Source organism: Oncorhynchus nerka, linkage group LG20 (genome assembly GCF_034236695.1).
Source record: "Oncorhynchus nerka isolate Pitt River linkage group LG20, Oner_Uvic_2.0, whole genome shotgun sequence".
Taxonomy (NCBI): Eukaryota; Metazoa; Chordata; class Actinopteri; order Salmoniformes; family Salmonidae; genus Oncorhynchus; species Oncorhynchus nerka.
In genome coordinates this window covers 85980218-86002155 of record NC_088415.1, presented here as the reverse complement: position 1 = coordinate 86002155, position 21938 = coordinate 85980218, and the positions used below count along the sequence as shown (strand labels likewise).

Genomic DNA, 21938 nt, shown 5'->3' with positions numbered 1-21938 from the left:
CTTTTTAAATGTTTTACCCATTGAACCAATAGGTGCCCTTCTTTGTGAGGCATAGGAAAACCTCCCTGGTCTTTGTGGTTGAATCTGTGTTTGAAATTCACTCCTCGGCTGAGGGTACAGAGATGAGCTAATCATTCAAAAATCATGTTAAACACTATTATTGCACACCGAGTGAGTCCATGCAACTTATTATGTGAAGCATATTTTTACTCTTAAACTTTAGGCTTGCCATAACAAAGGGGTTGAATACTTATTGACTTAAAACATTTCATCTTATCATTTTTTATTTGTTTGTGAACATTTCCAAAAACATAATTCCACTTTGACATTATGGGGTATTGTGTGTTGGCCAGTGACACAGAATCTAAATTGAATCTATTTTAAATTTAGGCTGTAACACAACACAATGTGAAAAGTCAAGGGGTGTGAATACTTTCTGAAGGCTCTGTACAAGAGGTTTTCATAGCTAAACGCAGACTGTACCCAACTTGAGTTGCTGCACAGTGAGATCTTCAGGGTTAGCCATAAATTGGTCATACATTCAGAGGGTGATGCTCAAGTTAGTTATTTGTTAACAACATAAATGTCAGGAGTCTAGTGTCTTACCCTCCGTTCACACCAGCAAAGTGGAGGTTCTTTGACATCCGAGCACTCCCATTTCTCTTCATGATGGATTTTGGGACTGGGAGAGAAAACGTCAAGATTAGGATTGCAAAGCTACTGGTAAAAGCTATGGTAACCTATAGGAACTCTGGTAATTTATACTTGAATAACTTTAAACAAATGTATTCATATCTATTATTCATATTGCCAATGTGTTTCTAGTGCCGAGGTTCCCAACCAGGGGAACTTGGTCTATCCACAGGGAGTACATGAGAAGACTCATGTGACCATAGGTCTACTGCTAAAATGAGAGGGTACTTCAGGGGTACTCCGGGCAGAGAAAAATTCAGTTGGTAGTACAGCAGCCAAAAAAGGTTGGGAACCACTGCTCTGGCCACATAATTCAAGAGAAAATAGCCTACTTAAATGAACAAAAAAGCATCTAATGAACAATGGCATTATTTTCCATTAATTATGAGACTCTTCCAACTATTGACTTCTTACACAACTACCACCAGTTTGGCGCCAAAACATTTACAACAAAGACATATTGACACAGTAATACAAAAACAGTATAAAGGATATTTCATGCTGAAAGTCTCATATTAAACACTATGGTATTCACTAAGTTGATGGTCTATATTCATATTTAACATGTCATAAGGCCACACAGAGGGACAGAGATCATTACAGACACCTGTGATAATCTAAAGTACCCCCAAAAAAAGGCCACTAGATAAAACTCCTAAAATACCTTGAAAGTTCTGGTAAACTTCAGAAGTTTCCAGTAATATACCCTTCCTTTGCAACCCTAGATGAGACGAAAACATTTTTTTTAAGGCGTAGGAGTTGTTAAATCACACGGTCCCACTTTGAATACAACAACGGCTAAACAAACAACAACAACTGAAGGGTTGGTGAAGCTCGAACCCGTTATAAAAAATACAGAATTGTAAATGCTTTGCAAATGATTGTCATTTCAGATGGAACCAACCACACAGTATGACATGGAAATAGACAGTCCTTAAACATACTCCATTATACATGGTTAGTAGCCTAATAACGATGGGAAGTTTGATAACTACATATAAACTGTATTTATGTTCATTTCTTTGCTTTAATTAGACACACGAATCTGGTAAATTGTGTCCAGCAGCATTGAATTGTCTTTAGCACAAGAACAAAATAATTTCCCTGTAATTTTGACCAAAGTGCTAGTACAAAGGTAGAGAAGGGAAGTACTTGTAGGAACTGTAGAGTCATCCCAATATGGCAAAATCTAAATTCTTCATAAAATACATACAGTATGAGAGAGTTACAGTCATCAATACACATCTATCAGGAATAAAGCCAGGCCAGCTATAACCATTCATTTTACACTGCATCGTGAATTGTGGGTCTCAATGTGAGAGAGGCAAGGAAAGTTGTCTGTAAGTAGTCTCTGACATGGTAATGGGATTTTGTGTGCAGTAAATTCCTGTCATTGACTCATAAATCGGACCTAATCTTTCATGCTAGATGGAGAAAAAGCTCAAAGCTACGAGTTAAATGTGCTGACGTTGACGTGAATGGGGTTTCAAAAGCATTGGGAATCGATTGTATTACATTATGACTGTGCTTTGAAATTCAAATGAGTTCGAAAATGTCTAATTTATTTAAAGACAAAAGATCTCTGTTCTATAAAATAAACATTGGAATTCAATTTGCTTTATAAGGAACCTGAGAAAATTATTCCTTGTTCCAAATAACTTTTCTTTTTATATTTAATTGAAAATATTTATTGTCAATGTAGACTGTCAATTGTTTTCCATGTTCCCAGTCCTACCTAGATCAAGTCTTCTCCTGGACTAGAAAGCACTTTCAATGGAGATTCTTCATTGAGTAGACTTTTTAGTCCAGAAAAAAGGCTTAATCTGTGTTCTGGAAATCAACCCGAAAGACCTGTGAAAATAGGCTATACCTCCTTGAGAAACCTCTCTGTCACTGGATCCATGGATGTAGTAGGAGGAAAGAGTATGAACCAGACTCATCATCTCTTCCTGCAGTGAATTGACCTTGGGGTCTGGGTGCTCCAGGGCCTTGCCCCCCTCTGGTGCTGTCCCCCCACACAGACACTCCCACTGCTGTTCCAGGAGACACTGGATCCTCTTTACGTGGAGGGCTGCCACAGCATGATCCATGCTCCCTGGGGGGGCTTCCTCCTGGGGCATGTGCTCCATGGGTACTGCTAGGCCTGGTTCTCTGACGGAGCAGTGGACCACCGTTTTTGAACTGTGTTGACCAGCTCCAAGACTGTTCGCTTGGGCCTCCATCATGAAAGAGCTAGCTGAAACCCAAACGTGATCATCTTCTAGGTCCTCAATCTGAGTGCCTGGGTTTTGTCTATTTGTTCTAATGGTCACTGTATTTGTCGATAAAGCTTCTACATTCAAGCTTTCTCTAATGGATTTACCATGCACACCTGCTAAGACCCACCGAGAAGAATTCTCCGTCTGTTTTTCATCTTGCTCCACAGGGACTCTTTCTGCTCTCCCCCAGTCCCCAGTGTTCCTGATCAGCTGGCACATCCTCTCATCGTTCCTCCGGCCCACCTCCTGCTGTTCTCTCAGTAGCACGGTGGCCTTCTGGAGGTCCAGGCTGCTCTCGTGAAGCCTTTGCTCCAGCATGGCTACTTTGGCCTGCAGAGACGTCACTGTGAGAAGCTCATCCAGGTCTGTGCTTGTCCTCCATTCGTGTGTCTGGTTAGAGTCGTCATCGGTGACGTCATTGTTGGCGAGGAAGAGATTACTCTCTTTCCTGGATCTTTTGAGGTCAGAGGTCACGTAAGAGTGGTCTTTGGCCCTGTTGGAGAAAGTTTGGGATGCGGGTTTGGGGTTCAGTCCAAGACGGAGCATCTCCCTCTCCTCCTGCAGGATGTAGATCTGTGCCTTGAGCTCTGGGATGACCCGGACCTCCTCCTCCAGCTTGCCCATGTGCTCAAGGGCTTCATTGAGTCGGCGCATGGTTCCAGAAAAATCCTGGTTGGACTGACAGTTGGACGAACGGTCCAGGGAGTAGAAGATGTCTTCCGTGGAAGTGTCCTTTCCTCTGAGATGGTCTCTGGAGCTTCGGAGACTGGCCGGGTCCCTAGTTGACTCTGAACCTTTCCTTAGCAGGACGGTGAGAGGCAGGCTGGAGGCCCGCAGGAGATTGGGCCTGATGTGCTCCCCCAAGGGCTGCTCATCAAAGGCCCTGATACTGGCTTCCATCTCTGCCACAGACTTGTATCCTCCAGGGGAGGCTGGCGATCTGCCGTCATAAGCCCAAGAGCCATAGCCTTGGTGGGGGTTGGGGAGGCGAGACCTGGAGGCCAGAGCTCCAGTGGAGCCCCAGGCGCTAGGCTGGTAGCCATGCCCAGAGAGATTGAGGTTCCTGGGGAGAGTGCTGGGCCTCTGCCCCTTGCTCCGGCGCTGGATGGGGACCCTCTTTATGGTGTGGCCCTTCTCGATGTCGTCAACGTACTTGAGGAAGTCCAGGTCCAGGCTGAAGCCATAGGGTGTTTCCACAGAGTACGGAGGAGGCTTCCCCTTCACCCTATTCTCTGGGGCTTTGGGCCCATTTCCTAAAAAAGGATTGCAGTGTTTCTATACTTGTTATCATAGCATTGATACATAATAAGCACTATAGTGTGTGGAGCATAAATGTGTTTAGGAATTATCTAACAAACATTTTGTTTCATATAACTATCAAAAAGGTAGCCAATTTTCATTGATACATTTGATATGATATATTTTTAAAGCTGTTACCATTTAGTTTGTCCGTCATTGTCAGGCTTCAGTTGTGAGCGTTGTTTTTTAGCACATTATATGTCTGTTGGTAGTCTGAGTGCCAGTCAGTTTCTGCTCTCTGGCCAACTTCTACAGGCGTTGTGACTCTTTTCTCGTGATGGAAAGCAACATGGCTGCCTGTCAAGACAGAGCAAACAGGGGACAGAGGAGGAGGGTGAGAACATGTGTAGATTATTGTTGTTAATGTTTCTGTTGTGTGTTCTAATGTCTCTGTTGTGTGTTCTAATGTCTCGTTTCTGTGTGTTCTAATGTCTCTGTTGTGTGTTCTAATGTCTCGTTTCTGTGTGTTCTAATGTCTCGTTTCTGTGTGTTCTAATGTCTCTGTTGTGTGTTCTAATGTCTCTGTTGTGTGTTCTAATGTCTCTGTTGTGTGTTCTAATGTCTCTGTTGTGTGTTCTAATGTCTCTGTTGTGTGTTCTAATGTCTCTGTTGTGTGTTCTAATGTCTCTGTTGTGTGTTCTAATGTCTCTGTTGTGTGTTCTAATGTCTCGTTTCTGTGTGTTCTAATGTCTCGTTTCTGTGTGTTCTAATGTCTCTGTTGTGTGTTCTAATGTCTCTGTTGTGTGTTCTAATGTCTCTGTTGTGTGTTCTAATGTCTATTTTCTGTGTGTTCTAATGTCTCTGTTCTCTGTGTTCTAATGCCTCTGTTTCGTGTGTTCTAGTGTCTCTGTTCTGTATGTTCTAATGTCTCTGTTCTATGTTCTAATCTCTGTTCTGTATGTTCTGATATCTCTATTCTGTATCTTCTAATGTCTGTTCTGTGTGTTCTAATGTCTTTTCTGTGTGTTCTAATGTCTGGTCTATGTGTTCTAATGGCTCTGTTGTGTGTTCTAATCTCTGTTCTATGTGTTCTAATGTCTGTTCTGTGTATTCTAATCTCTGTTCTGTATTTATCAAACGGTTCTGCACACGGCGCATGTAAAACACTGTTATTTTCACCATGATTTTCTTTTTACCATTTAAAAAAAAGAAGTAAATTAGACACTATAACTGATAGTTATAAAAGTGGTTATTAAGTAACCTTCTGTTTACACAACCTTCTGTATCCTTCTAATTCATACTGAATGCACTAGGGCCTACATTTCTGGAACTGGTGGACTTGTGGTTTACTTCAGGTATTTCCAAATGAGGACTCGCCCTGGATTTTCAAGTGGACAGCTGATCATGAACTTGTGGCAGTAACATTGACTTCTCACTCACTCACTTGCTTCATCCACACATCAGAATTAACCCTACTGACTTGCGTATAACAGTGGAAGGCCTGATGTTCCCTTGATTATATCAGCCTTGGCATTTCTAACACACCGGCCCATTATTTTCCCTGAGGCCCCCATTATTAGCCAGATAATGGACCAGCCCATCTGGTAATTTCCCGAAATGCCAAATGGCCAGTCCGCCCCTGATTATAGACCTTCAGTCCAAATACAGATCTGAAAATAACTCCTAGACGGTTGGGACCAATAGCCAGGGAACCCAATACACTCCTACATATAAAAATGTCTCTCCTACTCTCTCGGCCTCCCTGCTTTCTCTGTTTCTCTTCCTCAATATATTTCTCTCCTGATAATTATCTCCTTCAACTCTCTTTACTTATTCTACATTCTCCCCTCTTGTCCTCCAGCCATCTTGTCTACTTTTAATCTATCCTGACCACCCATATTTATCCATCTCACTCTTCTTTTGGTCTATCCTGACCACCCATATCTATCCATCTCACTCTTCTTTTGGTCTATCCTGACCACCCATATCTATCCATCTCACTCTTCTTTTGGTCTATCCTGACCACCCATATCTACCCATATCACTCTTCTTTTAGTCTCTCCCCTCTTCCAAAGCTTCCTCCCTCCTTCCCCTCTATAACCCTAAACCCCCTCTCTCTCCAGACCCCTCAGTGGGTAGGTGCTAGACTCTAAACCCCCTCTCTCTCTAGACCCCTCAGTGGGTGGGTGCTAGACTCTAAACCCCCCCTCTCTCTCCAAACCCCTCAGTGGGTGGGTGCTAGACTCTAAACCCCCCCTCTCTCTCCAGACCCCTCAGTAAGTAGGTGCTAGACTCTAAACCCCCCCTCTCTCCAGACCCCTCAGTGGGTAGGTGCTAGACTCTAAACCCCCTCTCTCTCCAGACCCCTCAGTAAGTAGGTGCTAGACTCTAAACCCCCTCTCTCTCCAGACCCCTCAGTAAGTAGGTGCTAGACTCTAAACCCCCTCTCTCTCCAGACCCCTCAGTAAGTAGGTGCTAGACTCTAAACCCCCTCTCTCTCTCCAGACCCCTCAGTGGGTAGGTGCTAGACTCTAAACCCCCTCTCTCTCCTGACCCCTCAGTGGGTAGGTGCTAGACTCTAAACCCCCTCTCTCTCTCCAGACCCCTCAGTAAGTAGGTGCTAGACTCTAAACCCCCTCTCTCTCTCCAGACCCCTCAGTAAGTAGGTGCTAGACTCTAAACCCCCTCTCTCTCTCCAGACCCCTCAGTAAGTAGGTGCTAGACTCTAAACCCCCCTCTCTCTCCAGACCCCTCAGTAAGTAGGTGCTAGACTCTAAACCCCCCTCTCTCTCCTGACCCCTCAGTGGGTAGGTGCTAGACTCTAAACCCCCTCTCTCTCCAAACCCCTCAGTGGGTAGGTGTTAGACTCTAAACCCCCCTCTCTCTCCTGACCCCTCAGTGGGTAGGTGCTAGACTCTAAACCCCCTCTCTCTCCAGACCCCTCAGTGGGTAGGTGCTAGACTCTAAACCCCCTCTCTCTCCAGACCCCTCAGTGGGTAGGTGCTAGAGTTTCTGGCCTCTTGGGGGACCACAGTGACAGCCACACGCAGCCACAGACCCAAACAATGTCAGCTATGCAGTAAACAGAGAAACACCACTGACTGAACAGTCCTGCTGTGAATGACGCCCTACACACATGTGATAAGCACAATAACAGACGTGCACACACACACACACACTCCATGCATACAGAACATACTGTGCATACATTCATAAAGATCACTTACATACATGTGCATACTACTGTAAATAAAATAAGATAAACTGGACAGTTTTATCTCCATCTCTTCATTCAAATACTTAATCATGGACATTCTTACTGACAGTTGTGGTTGCTTCACGTGATGTATTGTTGTCTCTACCTTCTTAATGTTTGTACCATGTTGTGCTGCTCCCATGCTGTATCGCTACCATGCTCTATCGCTACCATGCTCTATCGCTACCATGCTGTATCGCTACCATTCTGTATCGCTACCATGCTGTATCGCTACCATGCTCTATCGCTACCATGCTGTATCGCTACCATGCTCTATCGCTACCATGCTGTATCGCTACCATGTTGTATCGCTACCATGCTCTATCGCTACCATGTTGTATCGCTACCATGCTGTATCGCTACCATGCTCTATCGCTACCATGCTGTATCGCTACCATGTTGTATCGCTACCATGCTCTATCGCTACCATGTTGTATCGCTACCATGCTCTATCGCTACCATGCTCTATCGCTACCATGCTGTATCGCTACCATGCTCTATCGCTACCATGCTGTATCGCTACCATGTTGTATCGCTACCATGCTCTATCGCTACCATGCTGTATCGCTACCATGCTCTATCGCTACCATGCTGTATCGCTACCATGCTGTATCGCTACCATGCTCTATCGCTACCATGCTGTATCGCTACCATGCTCTATCGCTACCATGCTGTATCGCTACCATGTTGTATCGCTACCATGTTGTATCGCTACCATGCTCTATCGCTACCATGCTGTATCGCTACCATGTTGTATCGCTACCATGTTGTATCGCTACCATGCTCTATCGCTACCATGTTGTATCGCTACCATGTTGTATCGCTGCCATGTTGTATCGCTACCATGCTGTATCGCTACCATGTTGTATCGCTACCATGCTCTATCGCTACCATGCTGTATCGCTACCATTCTGTATCGCTACCATGTTGTATCGCTACCATGCTGTATCGCTGCCATGTTGTATCGCTACCATGTTGTATCGCTACCATGCTGTATCGCTACCATGTTGTATCGCTACCATGCTCTATCGCTACCATGTTGTATCGCTACCATGCTGTATCGCTACCATGCTCTATCGCTACCATTCTGTATCGCTACCATGCTGTATCGCTACCATGTTGTATCGCTACCATGTTGTATCGCTACCATTCTGTATCGCTACCATGTTGTATCGCTACCATGTTGTATCGCTACCATGCTGTATCGCTACCATGTTGTATCGCTACCATGTTGTATCGCTACCATGCTGTATCGCTACCATGCTGTATCGCTACCATGCTCTATCGCTACCATGCTCTATCGCTACCATGTTGTATCGCTACCATTCTGTATCGCTACCATGTTGTATCGCTACCATGTTGTATCGCTACCATGTTGTATCGCTACCATGCTGTATCGCTACCATGTTGTATCGCTACCATGCTGTATCGCTACCATGTTGTATCGCTACCATGTTGTATCGCTACCATGCTGTATCGCTACCATGCTGTATCGCTACCATGTTGTATCGCCTAGTTAAATAAAGGTAAAATACATTTAATAAAAAATATACTGTGTTAATGGAATGTATTGACACACAGTTCTTGTTACACACACCACACACAACCTGTGACCTACAACAATCCACACACAACCTGTGACCTACAACAATCCACACACAACCTGTGACCTACAACAATCCACACACAACCTGTGACCCACAACAATCCACACACAACCTGTGACCTACACCAATCCACACACAACCTGTGACCCACAACAATCCACACACAACCTGTGACCCACAACAATCCACACACAACCTGTGATCCACAACAATCCACACACAACCTGTGATCCACAACAATCCACACACAACCTGTGATCCACAACAATCCACACACAACCTGTGATCCACAACAATCCACACACAACCTGTGATCCACAACAATCCACACACAACCTGTGATCCACAACAATCCACACACAACCTGTGATCCACAACAATCCACACACAACCTGTGACCCACAACAATCCACACACAACCTGTGATCCACAACAATCCACACACAACCTGTGATCCACACAACCTGTGATCCACAACAATCCACACACAACCTGTGATCCACAACAATCCACACACAACCTGTGATCCACAACAATCCACACACAACCTGTGATCCACAACAATCCACACACAACCTGTGACCCACAACAATCCACACACAACCTGTGATCCACAACAATCCACACACAACCTGTGATCCACACCAATCCACACACAACCTGTGATCCACAACAATCCACACACAACCTGTGATCCACAACAATCCACACACAACCTGTGATCCACAACAATCCACACACAACCTGTGATCCACAACAATCCACACACAACCTGTGATCCACAACAATCCACACACAACCTGTGATCCACAACAATCCACACACAACCTGTGACCCACAACAATCCACACACAACCTGTGATCCACAACAATCCACACACAACCTGTGATCCACACCAATCCACACACAACCTGTGATCCACAACAATCCACACACAACCTGTGATCCACAACAATCCACACACAACCTGTGACCCACAACAATCCACACACAACCTGTGATCCACACCAATCCACACACAACCTGTGACCCACAACAATCCACACACAACCTGTGATCCACAACAATCCACACACAACCTGTGATCCACAACAATCCACACACAACGTGTGATCCACAACAATCCACACACAACCTGTGATCCACACCAATCCACACACAACCTGTGATCCACAACAATCCACACACAACCTGTGATCCACAACAATCCACACACAACCTGTGACCCACAACAATCCACACACAACCTGTGATCCACACCAATCCACACACAACCTGTGACCCACAACAATCCACACACAACCTGTGATCCACAACAATCCACACACAACCTGTGATCCACAACAATCCACACACAACGTGTGATCCACAACAATCCACACACAACCTGTGATCCACAACAATCCACACACAACCTGTGATCCACAACAATCCACACACAACCTGTGACCCACAACAATCCACACACAACCTGTGATCCACAACAATCCACACACAACTTGTGACTTATCCCCTATTCCCCAGGCTACACACATCATCGTTGACACCAATTGCCCCCCAATATAAACAAACAATACAAATCACAGTACAAAGGTAGATGGAGACATTGTGTTGCCAGGCCTTTTCATTGAGATGAAAGTAGTCTTTGAACACCTGATCAGGCCTGGGGCTGTGACAGCAGAGGGTATAGACCAGGGCACGTAATCTTAATGTTCACAGGTGACTGTTGACAGAATACTCTATTATCTTCAATGGGGTGAAACAAACAGAGACATCTTAGGAAGGAAAGAGAAGGGGAAATGTCAATCAAAACCAACTGTCTTAGGAGTTAGTGAAGAGAGAGAGAGCAGGGTGTTGACTGAGACGCTCTGTTCCTCTAAGATACTAAACTGTACACACATGTCTATCTATTCTGTGGTGTGATCAAGTGATAATGCCCGAGAAGCAGGTGATTGGAGGATGTAATGGTCCGAATGTTGTTAGGCCAGAGACGGAATGCCGTTTTAACCAATCAGCATCCAGGATGAGGCCGCTGTATGAAGCTATGTACTGTACATAACTTTTCCCATTGTAACGGCCTTAAACTAACACATAGGGGCGGCAGGGTAGCCTAGTGGTTAGAGCGTTGGACTAGTAACCGAAAGGTTGCAAGTTCAAATCCCCGAGCTGACAAGGTACAAATCTGTCGTTCTGCCCCTGAACAGGCAGTTAACCCACTGTTCCTAGACCAGTTCAAATCAAATCAAATCAAATTTATTTATATAGCCCTTCGTACATCAGCTGATATCTCAAAGTGCTGTACAGAAACCCAGCCTAAAACCCCAAACAGCAAGCAATGCAGGTGTAGAAGCACGGTGGCTAGGAAAAACTCCCTAGAAAGGCCAAAACCTAGGAAGAAACCTAGAGAGGAACCAGGCTATGTGGGGTTGGCCAGTCCTCTTCTGGCTGTGCCGGGTGGAGATTATAACAGAACATGGCAAAGATGTTCAAATGTTCATAAATGACCAGCATGGTCGAATAATAATAAGGCAGAACAGTAGAAACTGGAGCAGCAGCACAGTCAGGTGGAAGTTGAAACTGGAGCAGCAGCATGGCCAGGTGGACTGGGGACAGCAAGGAGTCATCATGTCAGGTAGTCCTGGGGCATGGTCCTAGGGCTCAGGTCAGTTGAAACTGGAACAGCAGCATGGCCAGGTGGACTGGGGACAGCAAGGAGTCATCATGTCAGGTAGTCCTGGGGCATGGTCCTAGGGCTCAGGTCCTCCGAGAGAGAGAAAGAAAGAGAGAAGGAGAGAATTAGAGAACGCACACTTAGATTCACACAGGACACCGAATAAGGACAGGAGAAGTACTCCAGATATAACAAACTGACCCCAGCCCCCCGACACATAAACTACTGCAGCATAAATACTGGAGGCTGAGACAGGAGGGGTCAGGAGACACTGTGGCCCCATCCGAGGACACCCCCGGACAGGGCCAAACAGGAAGGATATAACCCCACCCACTTTGCAAAGCACAGCCCCCACACCACTAGAGGGATATCTTCAACCACCAACTTACCATCCTGAGACAAGGCCGAGTATAGCCCACAAAGATCCCCGCCACGGCACAACCCAAGGGGGGGGGGCGCCAACCCAGACAGGATGGCCACAACAGTGAATCAACCCACTCAGGTGACGCACCCCCTCCAGGGACGGCATGAGAGAGCCCCAGTAAGCCAGTGACTCAGCCCCTGTAATAGGGTTAGAGGCAGAGAATCCCAGTGGAAAGAGGGGAACCGGCCAGGCAGAGACAGCAAGGGCGGTTCGTTGCTCCAGAGCCTTTCCGTTCACCTTCCCACTCCTGGGCCAGACTACACTCAATCATATGACCCACTGAAGAGATGAGTCTTCAGTAAAGACTTAAAGGTTGAGACCGAGTTTGCGTCTCTGACATGGGTAGGCAGACCGTTCCATAAAAATGGAGCTCTATAGGAGAAAGCCCTGCCTCCAGCTGTTTGCTTAGAAATTCTAGGGACAATTAGGAGGCCTGCGTCTTGTGACCGTAGCGTACATGTAGGTATGTACGGCAGGACCAAATCAGAGAGATAGGTAGGAGCAAGCCCATGTAATGCTTTGTAGGTTAGCAGTAAAACCTTGAAATCAGCCCTTGCTTTGAAAGGAAGCCAGTGTAAAGAGGCTAGCACTGGAGTAATATGATCAAATTTTTTGGTTCTAGTCAGGATTCTAGCAGCCATATTTAGCATTAACTGAAGTTTATTTAGTGCTTTATCCGGGTAGCCGGAAAATAGAGCATTGCAGTAGTCTAACCTAGAAGTGACAAAAGCATGGATTAATTTTTCTGCATCATTTTTGGACAGAAAGTTTCTGATTTTTGCAATGTTACGTAGATGGAAAAAAGCTGTCCTCGAAATGGTTTTGATATGTTCTTCAAAAGAGAGATCAGGGTCCAGAGTAACGCCGAGGTTCTTCACAGTTTTATTTGAGACGACTGTACAACCATTAAGATTAATTGTCAGATTCAACAGAAGATCTCTTTGTTTCTTGGGACCTAGAACAAGCATCTCTGTTTTGTCCGAGTTTAATAGTAGAAAGTTGCAGCCATCCACTTCCTTATGTCTGAAACACATGCTTCTAGCGAGGGCAATTTTGGGGCTTCACCATGTTTCATTGAAATGTACAGCTGTGTGTCATCCGTATAGCAGTGAAAGTTTACATTATGTTTTCGAATAACATCCCCAAGAGGTAAAATATATAGTGAAAACAATAGTGCTCCTAAAACGGAACCTTGAGGAACACCGAAATTTACAGTTGATTTGTCAGAGGACAAACCATTCACAGAGACAAACTGATATCTTTCCGACAGATAAGATCTAAACCAGGCCAGAACATGTCCGTGTAGACCAATTTGGGTTTCCAATCTCTCCAAAAGAATGTGGTTATCGATGGTATCAAAAGCAGCACTAAGGTCTAGGAGCACGAGGACAGATGCAGAGCCTCGGTCCGATGCCATTAAAATGTCATTTACCACCTTCACAAGTGCCGTCTCAGTGCTATGATGGGGTCTAAAACCAGACTGAAGCATTTCGTATACATTGTTTGTCTTCAGGAAGGCAGTGAGTTGCTGCGCAACAGCCCTCTCTAAAATTTTTGAGAGGAATGGAAGATTCGATATAGGCCGATAGTTTTTTATATTTTCTGGGTCAAGGTTTGGCTTTTTCAAGCGAGGCTTTATTACTGCCACTTTTAGTGAGTTTGGTACACATCCAGTGGATAGAGAGCCGTTTATTATGTTCAACATAGGAGGGCCAAGCACAGGAAGCAGCTCTTTCAGTAGTTTAGTTGGAATAGGGTCCAGTATGCAGCTTGAAGGTTTAGAGGCCATGATTATTTTCATCATTGTGTCAAGAGATATAGTACTAAAACACTTGAGCGTCTCTCTTGATCCTAGGTCCTGGCAGAGTTGTGCAGACTCAGGACAACTGAGGTTTGGAGGAATACGCAGGTTTAAAGAGGAGTCCGTAATTTGCTTTCTAATAATCTTTTCCTCAAAGAAGTTCATGAATTTATCACTGCTAAAGTGAAAGTCATCCTCTCTTGGGGAATGCTGCTTTTTAGTTAGCTTTGCGACAGTATCAAAAAGGAATTTCGGATTGTTTTTATTTTCCTCAATTAAGTTAGAGAAATAGGATGATCGAGCAGCAGCAAGGGCTCTTCGGTACTGCACGGTACCGTCCTTCCAAGCTAGTCGGAAGACTTCCAGTTTGGTGTGGCGCCATTTCCGTTCCAATTTTCTGGAAGCTTGCTTCAGAGCTCGGGTATTTTCTGTGTACCAGGGAGCTAGTTTCTTATGAGAATTTTTTTTAGTTTTTAGGGGTGCAACTGCATCTAGGGTATTGCGCAAGGTTAAATTGAGATCCTCAGTTAGGTGGTTAACTGATTTTTGTCCTCTGGCGTCCTTGGGTGGGCAGAGGGAGTCTGGAAGGGCATCAAGGAATCTTTGTGTTGTCTGTGAATTTATAGCACGACTTTTGATGTTCCTTGGTTGGGGTCTGAGCAGATTATTTGTTGCAATTGCAAACGTAATAAAATGGTGGTCCGATAGTCCAGGATTATGAGGAAAAACATTAAGATCCACAACATTTATTCCATGGGACAAAACTAGGTCCAGCGTATGACTGTGACAGTGAGTGGGTCCAGAGACATGTTGGACAAAACCCACTGAGTCGATGATGGCGCCGAAAGCCTTTTGGAGTGGGTCTGTGGACTTTTCCATGTGAATATTAAAGTCACCAAAGATTAGAATATTATCTGCTATGACTACAAGGTCCGATAGGAATTCAGGGAACTCAGTGAGAAACGCTGTATATGGCCCAGGAGGCCTGTAAACAGTAGCTATAAAAAGTGATTGAGTAGGCTGCATAGATTTCGTGACTAGAAGCTCAAAAGACGAAAACGTCATTTTTTTTTTGTAAATTGAAGTTTGCTATCGTAAATGTTAGCAACACCAGTTAACCCACTGTTCCTAGGCCGTCATTGAAAAGAAGAATTTGTTCTTAACTGACCTGCCTAGTAAAATAAAGGTACAATTTTTAAAAAATAGGAACCTCCTCAAGCGGTTAAGGTGTTGGATCATTTGCTGGATCTTGGTTCGAGTCTTGGTCGGACTTCCCCCAAACGATTTGCCACACTGTGGTGCATAGCTAATTAGAAACTTTAACTGTGGTGCATAGCTAATTAGAAACTTTAACTGTGGTGCATAGCTAATTAGAAACTTTAACTGTGGTGTATAGCTAATTAGAAACTAACTGTGGTGTATAGCTAATTAGAAACTTTAACTGTGGTGCATAGCTAATTAGAAACTTTAACTGTGGTGCATAGCTAATTAGAAACTTTAACTGTGGTGCATAGCTAATTAGAAACATTAACTGTGGTGCATAGCTAATTAGAAACTTTAACTGTGGTGTATAGCTAATTAGAAACTTTAACTGTGGTGTATAGCTAATTAGAAACTTTAACTGTGGTGTATAGCTAATTAGAAACTTTAACTGTGGTGTATAGCTAATTAGAAACTTTAACTGTGGTGTATAGCTAATTAGAAACTTTAACTGTGGTGTATAGCTAATTAGAAACTTTAACTGTGGTGTATAGCTAATTAGAAACTTTAACTGTGGTGCATAGCTAATTAGAAACTTTAACTGTGGTGTATAGCTAATTAGAAACTTTAACTGTGGTGTATAGCTAATTAGAAACTTTAACTGTGGTGTATAGCTAATTAGAAACTTTAACTGTGGTGCATAGCTAATTAGAAACTTTAACTGTGGTGCATAGCTAATTAGAAACTAACTATGGTGCATAGCTAATTAGAAACTAACTATGGTGCATAGCTAATTAGAAACTAACTATGGTGCATAGCTAATTAGAAACTTTAACTGTGGTGCATAGCTACATAATAACTTTAACTATGGTGTATAGCTAATTAGAAACTTTATCTGTGGTGCATAGCTAATTAGAAACTTTAACTGTGGTGCATAGCTACATAATAACTTTAACTGTGGTGCATAGCTAATTAGAAACTTTAACTGTGGTGTATAGCTAATTAGAAACTTTAACTGTGGTGTATAGCTAATTAGAAACTAACTGTGGTGTATAGCTAATTAGAAACTTTAACTGTGGTGCATAGCTAATTAGAAACTTTAACTGTGGTGCATAGCTAATTAGAAACTTTAACTGTGGTGCATAGCTAATTAGAAACATTAACTGTGGTGCATAGCTAATTAGAAACTTTAACTGTGGTGTATAGCTAATTAGAAACTTTAACTGTGGTGTATAGCTAATTAGAAACTTTAACTGTGGTGTATAGCTAATTAGAAACTTTAACTGTGGTGTATAGCTAATTAAAAACTTTAACTGTAGTGTATAGTTAATTAGAAACTTTAACTGTGGTGTATAGCTAATTAGAAACTTTAACTGTGGTGTATAGCTAATTAGAAACTTTAACTGTGGTGTATAGCTAATTAGAAACTTTAACTGTGGTGCATAGCTAATTAGAAACTTTAACTGTGGTGCATAGCTAATTATAAACTTTAACTGTGGTGTATAGCTAATTAGAAACTTTAACTGTGGTGCATAGCTAATTAGAAACTTTAACTGTGGTGTATAGCTAATTAGAAACTTTAACTGTGGTGTATAGCTAATTAGAAACTTTAACTGTGGTGTATAGCTAATTAGAAACTTTAACTGTGGTGTATAGCTAATTAGAAACTTTAACTGTGGTGTATAGCTAATTAGAAACTTTAACTGTGGTGTATAGCTAATTAGAAACTTTAACTGTGGTGCATAGCTAATTAGAAACTTTAACTGTGGTGCATAGCTAATTAGAAACTTTAACTGTGGTGTATAGCTAATTAGAAACTTTAACTGTGGTGCATAGCTAATTAGAAACTTTAACTGTGGTGTATAGCTAATTAGAAACTTTAACTGTGGTGTATATCTAATTAGAAACTTTAACTGTGGTGCATAGCTAATTAGAAACTTTAACTGTGGTGTATAGCTAATTAGAAACTTTAACTGTGGTGCATAGCTAATTAGAAACTTTAACTGTGGTGCATAGCTAATTAGAAACTAACTATGGTGCATAGCTAATTAGAAACTTTAACTGTGGTGTATAGCTAATTAGAAACTTTAACTGTGGTGTATATCTAATTAGAAACTTTAACTGTGGTGCATAGCTAATTAGAAACTTTAACTGTGGTGTATAGCTAATTAGAAACTTTAACTGTGGTGCATAGCTAATTAGAAACTTTAACTGTGGTGCATAGCTAATTAGAAACTAACTATGGTGCATAGCTAATTAGAAACTAACTATGGTGCATAGCTAATTAGAAACTAACTATGATGCATAGCTAATTAGAAACTTTAACTGTGGTGCATAGCTACATAATAACTTTAACTATGGTGTATAGCTAATTAGAAACTTTATCTGTGGTGCATAGCTAATTAGAAACTTTAACTGTGGTGCATAGCTACATAATAACTTTAACTGTGGTGCATAGCTAATTAGAAACTTTAACTGTGGTGTATAGCTAATTAGAAACTTTAACTGTGGTGTATAGCTAATTAGAAACTAACTGTGGTGTATAGCTAATTAGAAACTTTAACTGTGGTGCATAGCTAATTAGAAACTTTAACTGTGGTGCATAGCTAATTAGAAACTTTAACTGTGGTGCATAGCTAATTAGAAACATTAACTGTGGTGCATAGCTAATTAGAAACTTTAACTGTGGTGTATAGCTAATTAGAAACTTTAACTGTGGTGTATAGCTAATTAGAAACTTTAACTGTGGTGTATAGCTAATTAGAAACTTTAACTGTGGTGTATAGCTAATTAGAAACTTTAACTGTGGTGTATAGCTAATTAGAAACTTTAACTGTGGTGTATAGCTAATTAGAAACTTTAACTGTGGTGTATAGCTGTGGTGTATAGCTAATTAGAAACTTTAACTGTGGTGTATAGCTAATTAGAAACTTTAACTGTGGTGCATAGCTAATTAGAAACTTTAACTGTGGTGTATAGCTAATTAGAAACTTTAACTGTGGTGTATAGCTAATTAGAAACTTTAACTGTGGCGCATAGCTAATTAGAAACTTTAACTGTGGTGCATAGCTAATTAGAAACGAACTATGGTGCATAGCTAATTAGAAACTAACTATGGTGCATAGCTAATTAGAAACTTTATCTGTGGTGCATAGCTAATTAGAAACTTTAACTATGGTGCATAGCTACATAATAACTTTAACTATGGTGCATAGCTAATTAGAAACTTTATCTGTGGTGCATAGCTAATTAGAAACTTTAACTATGGTGCATAGCTACATAATAACTTTAACTATGGTGCATAGCTACATAATAACTTTAACTCTGGTGCATAGCTACATAAGAACTTTAACTCTGGTGCATAGCTACATAAGAACTTTAACTATGGTGCATAGCTACATAAGAACTTTAACTCTGGTGCATAGCTACATAAGAACTTTAACTCTGGTGCATAGCTAATTAGAAACTTTAACTATGGTGCATAGCTACATAATAACTTTAACTGTGGTGTATTCATGGGTTTCATGTTTTTTCACAATATTGTTTTGGACTGATGCCCGACTGAGCATTCTACTCAATGCATTGTAAATGAGCGCTGATGAAGATTTCATCAGAAGTGCATTATTGTGGCTTGGCAATACAATGACATTTCAAAATGAGGCAAATAATTAGTAGGACATCATCACGATGTGGCCAGATTGACTTTAGATGAGTATAACATTAGCTAGAAGGACTGGGTTTATCACCACTTTAGGGCACCGCTATGGCGCCGCCGGCAGAGGGTGGATTGAGAATGTTCATAACAATGGCATGACACGACAAGTGACAAAGGTGCAACATGACTTTAACTATGGTGTTATAGCTACAGACATGACTTTAACTATGGTGTTATAGCTACAGACATGACTTTAACTATGGTGTTATAGCTACAGACATGACTTTAACTATGGTGTTATAGCTACAGACATGACTTTAACTATGGTGTATAGCTACAGACATGACTTTAACTATGGTGTATAGCTACAGACATGACTTTAACTATGGTGTATAGCTACAGACATGACTTTAACTATGGTGTATAGCTACAGACATGACTTTAACTATGGTGTTATAGCTACAGACATGACTTTAACTATGGTGTTATAGCTACAGACATGACTTTAACTATGGTGTTATAGCTACAGACATGACTTTAACTATGGTGTTATAGCTACAGACATGACTTTAACTATGGTGTTATAGCTACAGACATGACTTTAACTATGGTGTATAGCTACAGACATGACTTTAACTATGGTGTATAGCTACAGACATGACTTTAACTATGGTGTTATAGCTACAGACATGACTTTAACTATGGTGTTATAGCTACAGACATGACTTTAACTATGGTGTTATAGCTACAGACATGACTTTAACTATGGTGTTATAGCTACAGACATGACTTTAACTATGGTGTTATAGCTACAGACATGACTTTAACTATGGTGTTATAGCTACAGACATGACTTTAACTATGGTGTATAGCTACAGACATGACTTTAACTATGGTGTATAGCTACAGACATGACTTTAACTATGGTGTTATAGCTACAGACATGACTTTAACTATGGTGTTATAGCTACAGACATGACTTTAACTATGGTGTTATAGCTACAGACATGACTTTAACTATTGTGTTATAGCTACAGACATGACTTTAACTCTAGTGTTATAGCTACAGACATGACTTTAACTATGGTGTTATAGCTACAGACATGACTTTAACTATGGTGTTATAGCTACAGACATGACTTTAACTATGGTGTTATAGCTACAGACATGACTTTAACTATGGTGTTATAGCTACAGACATGACTTTAACTATGGTGTTATAGCTACAGACATGACTTTAACTATATGGTGTTATAGCTACAGACATGACTTTAACTATTGTGTTATAGCTACAGACATGACTTTAACTCTAGTGTTATAGCTACAGACATGACTTTAACTATTGTGTTATAGCTACAGACATGACTTTAACTATGGTGTTATAGCTACAGACATGACTTTAACTATTGTGTTATAGCTACAGACATGACTTTAACTCTAGTGTTATAGCTACAGACATGACTTTAACTATTGTGTTATAGCTACAGACATGACTTTAACTCTAGTGTTATAGCTACAGACATGACTTTAACTATTGTGTTATAGCTACAGACATGACTTTACCTCTAGTGTTATAGCTACAGACATGACTTTAACTATGGTGTTATAGCTACAGACATGACTTTAACTATGGTGTTATAGCTACAGACATGACTTTAACTATTGTGTTATAGCTACAGACATGACTTTAACTATGGTGTATAGCTACAGACATGACTTTAACTATGGTGTATAGCTACAGACATGACTTTAACTATGGTGTTATAGCTACAGACATGACTTTAACTATGGTGTTATAGCTACAGACATGACTTTAACTGACTTTATGGTGTTATAGCTACAGACATGACTTTAACTATGGTGTTATAGCTACAGACATGACTTTAACTATGGTGTTATAGCTACAGACATGACTTTAACTATGGTGTTATAGCTACAGACATGACTTTAACTATGGTGTATAGCTACAGACATGACTTTAACTATGGTGTTATAGCTTTAACAGACATGACTTTAACTATGGTGTTATAGCTACAGACATGACTTTAACTATGGTGTTATAGCTACAGACATGACTTTAACTATGGTGTTATAGCTACAGACATGACTTTAACTCTAGTGTTATAGCTACAGACATGACTTTAACTATGGTGTTATAGCTACAGACATGACTTTAACTATTGTGTTATAGCTACAGACATGACTTTAACTCTAGTGTTATAGCATGACAGACATGACTTTAACTATTGTGTTATAGCTACAGACATGACTTTAACTATGTTATAGTGTTATAGCTACAGACATGACTTTAACTATGGTGTTATAGCTACAGACATGACTTTAACTATGGTGTTATAGCTACAGACATGACTTTAACTATGGTGTTATAGCTACAGACATGACTTTAACTATGGTGTTATAGCTACAGACATGACTTTAACTATGGTGTTATAGCTACAGACATGACTTTAACTATGGTGTTATAGCTACAGACATGACTTTAACTATGGTGTTATAGCTACAGACATGACTTTAACTATGGTGTTATAGCTACAGACATGACTTTAACTATGGTGTTATAGCTACAGACATGACTTTAACTATGGTGTTATAGCTACAGACATGACTTTAACTATGGTGTTATAGCTACAGACATGACTTTAACTATGGTGTTATAGCTACAGACATGACTTTAACTATGGTGTTATAGCTACAGACATGACTTTAACTATGGTGTTATAGCTACAGACATGACTTTAACTTTAACTATGGTGTTATAGCTACAGACATGACTTTAACTATGGTGTTATAGCTACAGACATGACTTTAACTATGTGTTATAGCTACAGACATGACTTTAACTATGGTGTTATAGCTACAGACATGACTTTAACTATGGTGTTATAGCTACAGACATGACTTTAACTATGGTGTTATAGCTACAGACATGACTTTAACTATGGTGTTATAGCTACAGACATGACTTTAACTATGGTGTTATAGCTACAGACATGACTTTAACTATTGTGTTATAGCTACAGACATGACTTTAACTCTAGTGTTATAGCTACAGACATGACTTTAACTATGGTGTTATAGCTACAGACATGACTTTAACTATGGTGTTATAGCT

At 41.3% G+C, this 21938-nt stretch overlaps 1 protein-coding gene across 1 annotated transcript in view; it reads right to left on the bottom strand.

The window, feature by feature from the left end:
* Positions 1-21938, bottom strand: part of LOC115124259 (KN motif and ankyrin repeat domain-containing protein 4-like) — a 39262-nt gene that overhangs the window by 9477 nt on the left and 7847 nt on the right. The window contains exons 2-4 of the mRNA XM_065005927.1: positions 4389-4547; positions 2564-4204; positions 607-682 (exon numbers count right to left, since the gene is read on the bottom strand). Coding sequence (XP_064861999.1) covers positions 607-682; positions 2564-4204; positions 4389-4407 — 1736 coding nt within the window. The 5' untranslated portion in view covers positions 4408-4547. The remainder of the gene's footprint in view (positions 1-606; positions 683-2563; positions 4205-4388; positions 4548-21938) is intronic.